Source organism: Poecilia latipinna, unplaced genomic scaffold (genome assembly GCF_001443285.1).
Source record: "Poecilia latipinna isolate Pla-1442-1.1 unplaced genomic scaffold, P_latipinna-1.0 Scaffold683, whole genome shotgun sequence".
Classification (NCBI taxonomy): Eukaryota; Metazoa; Chordata; class Actinopteri; order Cyprinodontiformes; family Poeciliidae; genus Poecilia; species Poecilia latipinna.
This window is the reverse complement of record NW_015113299.1, coordinates 1-9,896: the sequence shown is the minus strand read 5'-3', so window position 1 is coordinate 9,896 and position 9,896 is coordinate 1. Positions and strand designations below refer to the sequence as shown.

Here is a 9,896-nt window from a genome sequence, read left to right as displayed (position 1 = left end):
ACTGTTAGGTTAATTGGTCTGTCTAAATTGCCCCTAGGTGTGTGTGTGTGCATGGTTGTGTGTCTGTGTTGCCCTGCGACAGACTGGCGACCTGTCCAGGAACGTAAGCTGGTGATAGGCACCAGCACCCCTCCCGACCCCACTGAGGGACAAGGGTGTTCAGAAAATGGATGGATGGATATTCTGCGTTGAAATTCATTTGTCTCCCCATCCACTCTCACCAACTTTGGTGGAGGTCATTAAAACAAATGCAGGCCACACTTTTGAGATTTATTTGTGAATTATTTTATGCGGGAAGCCACGCTGTAAGAAATTCTGGTGTCAGTTTCAGGGAAAATGCTTTTACATGGAGTAAATCCATTCATCTCTCCCGTCTCTGTGCGGTTATCCGGCCCATATGGTTTCTGTATGCAGTCAGAGCTCAAAATGTGAGGCTGGGTTTGTTTTTTGTTTTTTTTGTTTTTTTACTTTGAGCTGCTGTAGCTATTAAAGCAAACACTTTCCTAGAAAAGCCCCAGATCACGGCAAAAAGAAAACCATATTATCAGGTTGTTTTTTTTTTTCCAGTGTGGTTGTTGAGGAGGGAAAGAGACAACAACAAAACAATGAGTTTATGGCTATATCCTCGTGATTTATGATGAGAGAAAACAAAAACATTCTGGTGAAAATCCCCACCTCAATTCTGGCTACAGTGTGTGCTAGTAGAGTACTTGGTAATTCAAAAGTTATTTCAATTAAGGGAACAGCAGAGTATATTGCTTTCTGCTGATATTCAGTTTTGCTTGTTAAAATTAAAGCATCTCTACTCAGAGCACCATAAGCAGTTAAAGTGTCTTTAGCTTTGAATAATCAAAAAAAGACTCCAACACACACAAGAAGTATTTTGGGGGGGTTGGTTTGTTAGTAAATGACCAAAACTGGCATATCTGTGAGTCTGCCCACATGTTGTCAGATAAAATGCACAAAATGTCAAGAGTAAAGTTCAAGGCTGAGGGAGCGAGGAAGTGTTGAACTGATGGGATGAGTTAAAAGAAGCAGTCGACACAGAAAAAAAAAGGCACTTGTTAAGGTCTATGTCAAAGGAAAAGTATACACAGTGATGATTTAATTCTGGTAGAAGATTGTTCTAAGATTACAGAATGTTTTGTATCAGAATGCTGTGTGATTTGAGTGAATTGTTTTTATTATTTAAAAAAAAAAACAATTTCCATTTAATTATCTACTTCCAATAAAATCCCACAGAACAGTGAAGGTTTTGGTTTTAATGTGACAAAAATATGAAAAAAAATAAGTTCAAAGACTGAAAACTTTTTACGTTTTGGGTTCTGGGCATTATTTCAACACGTGCCGTCTCTCCACCACAGAGGATGTGACATCACTCCTCACCTGATGCTCGTGGTAAAAAACAGCCCTCAGCTGTGTTGACCCGTTCCTGGAGATTCACTGACCTTTGCTCGCACACTGTTTTGTTAGAGAAAGACCACCCACAGTCAAACTCTGCTGACCAAATGGCACACTAGCATTGGTGATTGGAACCCACTGCGCCCACCCTTTTTTAATTTTTTGTTGACATCATACAAGCATTTAAAATGACCTCTTTATTTTTGGTGGAAATTTGTAACATTTCAGTGGAAAGACTATTACTACGACCGGGTAATTCTCTGAATTTGGTGCATTTTGTGTCCCACAGGCTTATCTCAAAGATTTTCATATAATGCAAATTGCATTTTTTGAGAAAATCAAGAAATGGAAATATTCATGTGTCTTGGTAATGTAACATGCAAATATATTCTAAAAATTATGTTTTGAAAACTTTTATGGGCATGTCCCCACTGACCAATGTTCATTTTTCAATGAATATAAATCAAATAAAAATAGACAGTAATTGCAAGTTATTTGTACCATTATAAACATTTTAGGTCAACTTTAACCTAAATAAAATAAATATGAGAAAAATACATGAATTATTTATAAAATAGCACTTTTTAATCCTGTCTCTCAAGTTTTGTTCAGCCCCGTAGCAACATACTAATTCCTCCTTTTTATAAATAATGGTTCAGTCCAATTTCCTCAGCACCCTGGAAGTGACATCACTGAAGTCTCTTCCTGCTCACACTGATTTAAGTGTTAGAAAAATTTCTTACCTATATTTAGTTATTTTTTTATCCAAATATCGTTATCGTCAAGCTCAACCTTTCTACCCTGTTACACACATAAATGATATGTATTGTTGTTTGGGAAAAAGTAAAGAATTGTCTTTGAAAAATATATTAATTTCTTGTTTTCATTATATCATATGTTGCTCAATACCCTAGCTCAGAGGTTCCAAAACTGTGGGGCGCGCCCCCTAGGGGAGGCGCCGTGCCATTGCAGGGGGGACGCGGGAAGCCGTCTGGATGAAAAAAAAAAAAGAACACTGTATGTACTGGGTTTTTACCTTAGAATGGCCAACTCTCTGTTATTCCTATGTCAATTTGATACAGTAGAGGCTTCCACACTTCCCATATCTGTGTCCTCTGTCACTTTTATCAGCAGTTAAAACTGTTTAATCCGTTGTTAACATGTCGTAACCTGTTTTTCCGAGCCGCCTTTAAACGCAACATGAGCGCTACGACGCTCGCGCTGGGTTTTACACCTGTGCGGCAGCGACGGAGACCTGCTGCTGTTGTGCAGAGATACTCAGGTGTGTTAGAATCATGGCAGCAAACCAGCAAAACGCAAAGAACTTTTCACAGTTTTTCCCCCAAACGAACCGACTGTTGAGAAAAGCTGTTGGATGCAGGTAATGTTAGCTAAAAGATGACTAGCTAATGTTAGCTAAAAGATGACTAGCTAATGTTAGCTAAAAGATGACTAGCTAATATCAATACATCACCTTAAGCTTAACAAGTAGCCTGTACACTACAGATGTAATTGTCTATGTTCAGCTGTGCACAGTCACTTTGCCCCCAAAAGAGTCGGTCCTGATGTAGACTTATGGCAACTTTTAGTGGTGGTTTTGTTACAGGGTACAAAACAGTTGTACTCCGTTACTGTACAAAAACAGTTAAAGTGCTGTTTTTGTACTTTAACTGTTACAAAAACAGGGTTTTGTTATGGGGTTGAATGTTGGACTGGTCAACTTTTACAATGGATTCAACCCCGTTACATGATACATTGTTATGATTTTTTTTTATATAATAGCAGCAAATAATAGACTGATATTTGTTGGACTATATACAAAGTTTAAAGAATGATTCAAAAACATAAAAAAGCCTGATTTAATATTTATTTTAAAGTGTATTTTCTTGATTTATGAAAAGCGCTTTTACATTAAGTTGCCATATTCTACTTATCAGTCTAATTATGATGATTCACAATCAAATAAAATATATTTACAGTTAGTAAAGGGACACGCGATCTCAAAGGAACTTGAAAAATTTGTTAATGTTATTAAGTTATACTGATAGAGGAATCAAATTGTCCCCGTTACGGGATTGAATTTAAAGCAACCTAAGTAACAAAGAAATTCATAATACTGTTTGTCATTTCATGCATAAAGTGGGGAAACATATTTTCTTGGAGGTTCAGAGTCCTTCAATAGATGCCGTGTTCAAAAACATAATTTTTTGTGGTAGCCTATATTTTTAAGTAACCTTAGACCCCAAAATGTACCGAATTCAGAGAATCACCCGACGACTACTACAACAACAACAACAACTACTACTACTACTACTACTACTACTACTACTACTACTAATAATAATAATAATAATAATAATAATAATAGGAATATTTGAAAAAAAATAGCTAAGCTAAAGTTTTGTTTAGCTAGTTAATATTAAATTCAGTAAATGTTAAATATATATATTTAACATTTAAGATTTTCATTTTTGTTATGATTTGATTGTTTATTTATATTTGTTATTTTCTTTAGTGCTATCCTTTATTAGAAATAAATAAGAGTATCGTTTACTTTAAACACAACTCAGAAAATCAGTTGAATGAGACTTTCTCGTGTGAATTTGCCACTCACAATATGGCCGAAAATCTCCCCAGAAGTACTCATAAGCTGACGTTACTGCGCCCTCTGCTGGCTACATCAGTTGCAGCTCACCGGAAACGGCGTGGTTGGACTCGTAACGTGCTTGTTGTCGCAGCTGCAGTGGCTCGTTTTCATTAATGTCTGTAACCCACCGTCATTGAAAACATGCCGGGCAGGTCGGAACTGAAAATTAACTCGCAGTTCGCGCAGAAATATGAGAAGTACCGACAGAAAGAGGAGTTGCAGAAGCGTAAGTGTGCTACTGATTGCTAACTGTGATGCTAACTACCCAACGTGGATCAGAAAGTACCGTTGGCGATAAAGTTGTCATGTCCTGTGGGCAGGAGTTCATGGAAGATGTGACGTGTGTGTGTTTTCTGTACATCTATGCAGTGAAGGACCGATTCGGAGACCAAGCCGATGACAGCGACTCCTCTGAGTCCAGCTCTGACGACAGTGAAGTGGTTAGCATCTGTGGCTAAAATATCCCCGTTTAATGTTTCCCAAACGTCCCCCTGCATTGTTCTAGTCGTTTCCTTGCTTGTTTTAATCACCCATTAATAGAAATCAGGTGTGCTGAAGCAGGGAAACGTCTAAAACACAGATACTTGGTACCTGACTTGTACCTGTTCCTCCCAGGAGCTGGATCCTGCTTTAGACAGGGATTTTTACAGAACTCTGTCCCTGCTGAAGAAGAAAGACCCGAAAATCTACGAGAAAGATGCCAAGTTCTACTCAGAAGGTGATTTAAAAAGTGACCAGTAAAGCTTCACTCAGGCTCGGTCATCTTGCACAGTCTGCTGGGTTGACCGTGTTTTGCTTTCAGACGCATCCCAGAAGGAGGACGGTCCGTCAACATCCAAACAAGCCAAAGTGAAACCCATGTATCTGAAGGACTACGAGCGGAAAGTCATCCTGGAAAAAGAAGGGTGAGTGCAGATGTTTGGTGCCCCTGGGAAGATTTGTAAAAAGCATCAAAACAAACAAAAAAAAAGTCCCAAGATTTGTCACTTTTAACAAACTGAATGGTGCCACAGTAGGGTTGGACGATAAAGTTGTATTGTAAACGATATTTTGTGATTAAAATTGTGATCACGATAAAAGTAACGATGAGAACTATTCATTTCTTTTTTTTTAGTGTAATCCTGTCTGCGTGTAGCAGCGATTGTCGCCCCACAAAAAAACAAATACTGCTCTTGAAAAAAACTTTCCCATTTGTAAAATGCTTCTTTATGACACCAGTTGAAGAAGAGTTACTTATATCACTGAACTGCAAACAGTAACTGTGTTTAATCATATTTTCAAATGTATTGATGCTTTCATTGAACAAACAGTGGAGATAAAGGTAAAACTAACAATATTGACTTGAATATTGAATTTTCAAAAAACTTAAAATTGGTCATTTTTGTGTCTCTTTACCAGATTAATGATAGAATTATGGGGGGAAACGTGGATTAAAAGAGGAAATGCTGCTGTATGTCAGGCAGTAACAAGTGTTTAAAAATGTCTAATTGCAGCAAATATGAAGACGATGATGACAGCGACGAGGAGGAGGCAGCCAAAAGAAGAGAGGTGTGCAAACGTTTTCAGATGAATAATTCTGATTAAATTTTTTTTATTGGGAAAATGACTGTTTGCTGAGTCGGCGTTGTCTTCTTGTGACAGAGGGCAGCCTCGCCGAGCTACATCCAGGAGCAGAAGGAGCTCAAAGAGAGGTGAGGTCAGACGTTCGTTAAGCGATTGCGCCCGGACGCCCGCTGACAGAAACCCAAACGTCCCCGCAGCTTCCGGAAGTTTGTCGAGGACAGCGACGAGGAAGAGGAGGAGGAAGGCGAAGCCTCCAAGCTGCTCACCAGAAGGATCAAAACGCAGGAGGAGAAGGTCAGGAAACGGCCTCCGCTCGTGTTTTTAAGCAGCGACTTGACAAAACCAACACTTCCCGCGTGTGTGTTTTCAGGATAAAGAGGAGGCGGATTATGTGGACTGGCTCAAAGGTCAGGCTGAGCTGGACGGTCCGGAGGAGGTGAAGGACATGGTGAGATCCCAGCGTTAAATCACAATACGGGGATTCTAGGAGTTATCGCAATAAACGATAAGTTAGTTGTTTTCAGACCATTTTTAAGTAATGTATTGATGATGGCATAATAACACAAGAACACATTGTCAAAGATCAACAAACTTCAAAATTCAATGAACATTTAACTCTGGAACTGGAAGACATTTTAAATATCCAAAATAAATAAACAAAACAACATAAACGACAAATAAATTGAGGTATGAAGGCTCTGTAAACAGCATTTTCCTTCAGGGCTGCTGGAGACCGAAACACCAGATGATGATGCAGGTTGTTTTTGTTTTTTTTTAAAGGTTTTATTGGCTCTAGTGGGCTTTATTTGATAGAGCAAATTGACAGGAAAGTGGGTAATAGAGAAGGGGAAGACATGCAGCAAATGTCACCAGGCCGGGAATCAAACCTGTGACAGCCGCATTGAGGACTAAGGCCTCCCTCCATATGTGGGTTGTGCTTAACCCCTGCGCCACCACAGCACACCATGAAGATGCAGTTTTTGGTAGAAAGAGAAAAAAGAGAAACTCTGCATCAGCTCAGCTCACTGTAATACAGCAGTTCCTTCACATGCCTGGTCAAACATGCAAAAACAACTATAATTTGTTGAGTCGGCGCAATGAGGAGTAAAATAAATAAATTGAAACTGACGAAAACAATAGGTTGACTATCTTAAACAAAAAATGTAAAGAAAAATAATAATAAACTGCAACAAAACTTATTTTAAATTATTCATAAAGTGCAATTTGGAATTTTTAAATGTGAGATGAATAATAAAGCGTGATGTTGCTCAGAATTAGACTAAATAGATCTGCCCTTATGGATCAGGCACATTGTGACCGATTATTTTTCAATACTGAGGCTGCTACAGGTATGAATATTGGATTATCTATTGGAAATATGATTTTTAATTTTTTTCCCCCCGTTGTGACAGAAATACCTGCGCGACTACTGGAATGACCCGCAGCTGGACGACAAGGAGCGATTCCTCCGGGATTACGTGCTCAACAAGGGCTACCTGGACGAGGAGGAGGACAACGACGACGAACGGTGCGCAGCCAATACGCCTGGAGTCCTCCCTCAAATGTTCACAATAATCACTTTCAAATCCTCCGAATCTGTTCAGGATCCCGACGTACGACGAGCTGGTCCAGGAGGACGTGGACGACTCCGAGGAGGAGGGCGAGAGCTTCCTGGAGCGCCAGGAGGACTTCGAGCGGAGCTACAACTTCCGCTTCGAAGAGCCCGGCGCCCTGCAGATCAAGACCTACCCCCGAAACATCGCCACGTCCGTCCGCACCAAGGACGACCGCAGGAAGCAGAAGAGGGAGGAGGTGAAGGAGAGGAAGCTGAAGGTACGTACGGTACAAAAAAAAAAAAAAAAAAAAACTTAACGCTAATGCTAACACAGGCTCACGAAGCGGCTGTGTGCGTGATTCCAGGAGAAGGAGCAGAAGCGGGAGCAGCTGAAGCAGCTGAAGAACCTGAAGAGGAAGGAGATCATGGACAAGCTGCAGCAGCTGCAGGAGCTGACCGGGAACGAGCAGCTGGCCTTCAGTCAGGCTGACCTGGACGGAGACTTCGACCCCAACCAGCACGACCAGCTCATGCAGGTCAGGACAGGAACCCGCATTGACTTCAGTGAACGAAAGGATAAACAAAGTTACATACAAGGAAAGGCAAAACAAAAAAGTATATTTGCACGTTCAGAGGAGTGGGTAGAAGTTAAACTCATTTTAGTTACACCCACCTATCTTACATTAGCAGCAGCATCCAATAACTAAGTCGGTTTTTAAGATTCGATCATAGTTAACATTTCCTACATATTCACAGATGCAACACTGCATTGCATTGCTAACTTTTTTCAGCATCATTCGTATGTCAGGATTGGGGCTTCAGATAAAATCTACCTAAAGATTATTTTTTTCTAAAAGAAATTACAAATGACACATTTGTAAAAAGTTGCTTTTATTCCAATCATCCCTTCTGTGATTTGTAAGATGGACTACTGACAGATAAACAAGAATTTTGTTTAATTGCGAGAATGTTGTCATAATTTTACATGAAGAATGTCTCAAAATTATGAGAAGTTGTTTTCAATAAGACCAAATCTTGCATAATTTTATTTTATGTGTGGAAGTTCTCATATTATTATTACTTCATTCTCCTAATATCACAAATTTATTCAAGTATTTCGACATATTTGTGTCGTTTTGACTATTTTTGTGAAAAAAGGGAAACAAATGTTAGGTAAACAGTTGCATCTTGTTATCGTCGACCTTAACTCAAGAATTTAGTGTCCAAATAGATAGAAACTGTAAAACAAGATGGCTGCCTTTAAGATCTGGAAAGGGGGGGAACAAAAAACAAATCCTTATTTTTTTTCCAAAAAGTAATTCTTCAAAACAATTGTATTAATTGATCAAATTATTTTATCGACCAGCCCTCATCAAAATGCATCAGTCTCTGCAGTCATCATGTTTTTCTTTCTTGCTATCCTTTAAAAAATATTCTGCCATAACTAACACCCATAATTCTCACTTTTTTGTTTCAAATTCTTCAGTCAAGGTTAGGTTTTAATCATGTGTGTGGTTAACAGTTGCCAGTTTGCCAGCTAAGTCACTGTATCAGTTATAAAAAGTCAATATCAGCAAAAATTGGACTCGGCTCGGCCAGAAAACTGCAACCGGTGCTCTGCTAGCGTTCACTTAAAATAATGTTTAACTTGACAATCAAGACTTTCACCCTCTTAAATGCTATTTTCATTTAGTTTTTCTGGTCAAAATAAGCTTTTAAATTGATCTGCAACATTACATGTTTGCAGAAATTCTTTGGAGACGAGTACTACGGACAAGACGAAGAGGAGAAGCCTCAGTTTGACGACGAAGGAAACGAGATGGATGGTGAGCTGCTGCCTTTATTTTTTATTCATTTGTTTATTTCAGATGCTGTGGTTCTTCTGCTTCATTTGAAGTTTCTTCTGTGTTTTCAGAACACTGGAATTGGGACACATGGACTGGAGAGGAACGTGAAGAAGGGTTTGACGAAGAGGAGTACAGCGCCTCTGGACCGCACTGCGACGACGAAGACTTCATCGTGAGTCGACCTTATTTTGCCCGAAACTGTTTTGTTTTAGCTTTGCTTAGCGAAGCGGTCACTCTGTTCATACAGATGGATGCAGACTACGACCCAAGCCAGCACACCGCCTCCAAGAAGAAGAAGAAAAAGGAGAAGAAGAAGCTGAAGAAGGACGATCTGCCACAGATGGGCAAGAAGAAGAAGAAGTCTCACTTCGTTGAGGTCATCACCAGAACCAAGCCGGTGTTTGACCCCCGTAAGTGCCTGGAAGCGTCCCGAACCCGGCCGTTGCCCTGGTGGCTGCCTCGCCTGATGCCATCCCTCTCATTTCAGAGGAGAAAACCTTCGAGCAGTACCTGGACGAGTACTACAAGCTGGACTATGAGGACATCATCGACGACCTTCCGTGCCGCTTTCGCTACAGGCAGGTGGTGCCCAACGACTTCGGCCTGACCACGGACGAGGTGAGGTTCTTCCTGAATGCTACACATCTGGATCTCTGCAATCAACAAAAAACGCAAGAGAACCAACTATTTGGCTAAAAAGATTATCTCCTGTAGCAATCAGTCTTGCATCAAATCTAAAGAGACCTCTGACTAAAGACGGTGTGAAAGTCAGTATCAGGGCAGCAGAAACAATATTCCAAACTAGCTGTGTTTCTATTGACGGCATAAACAAATTTATTTTTGCAACTGCATTTAAAAAAAGAAATCTGCTCCATGGAAACAC

General features: G+C 39.9%; 1 protein-coding gene across 1 annotated transcript; it reads left to right on the top strand.

Moving 5' to 3' along the window:
* Positions 1 to 4,069: 4,069 nt before the first annotated feature.
* On the top strand, positions 4,070 to 9,724 carry LOC106954810 (protein KRI1 homolog). The gene is made up of 15 exons (XM_015044592.1): positions 4,070 to 4,274; positions 4,418 to 4,488; positions 4,664 to 4,766; positions 4,851 to 4,953; positions 5,542 to 5,596; positions 5,690 to 5,739; positions 5,809 to 5,905; positions 5,982 to 6,059; positions 7,024 to 7,139; positions 7,216 to 7,444; positions 7,532 to 7,702; positions 8,914 to 8,992; positions 9,082 to 9,185; positions 9,261 to 9,423; positions 9,501 to 9,724. The coding sequence occupies exons 1-15, from the start codon at positions 4,190 to 4,192 to the stop codon at positions 9,707 to 9,709; spliced, it is 1,713 nt and encodes a 570-aa protein (XP_014900078.1). The 5' UTR covers positions 4,070 to 4,189; the 3' UTR covers positions 9,710 to 9,724.
* The last annotated feature ends 172 nt before the right edge of the window (positions 9,725 to 9,896 follow it).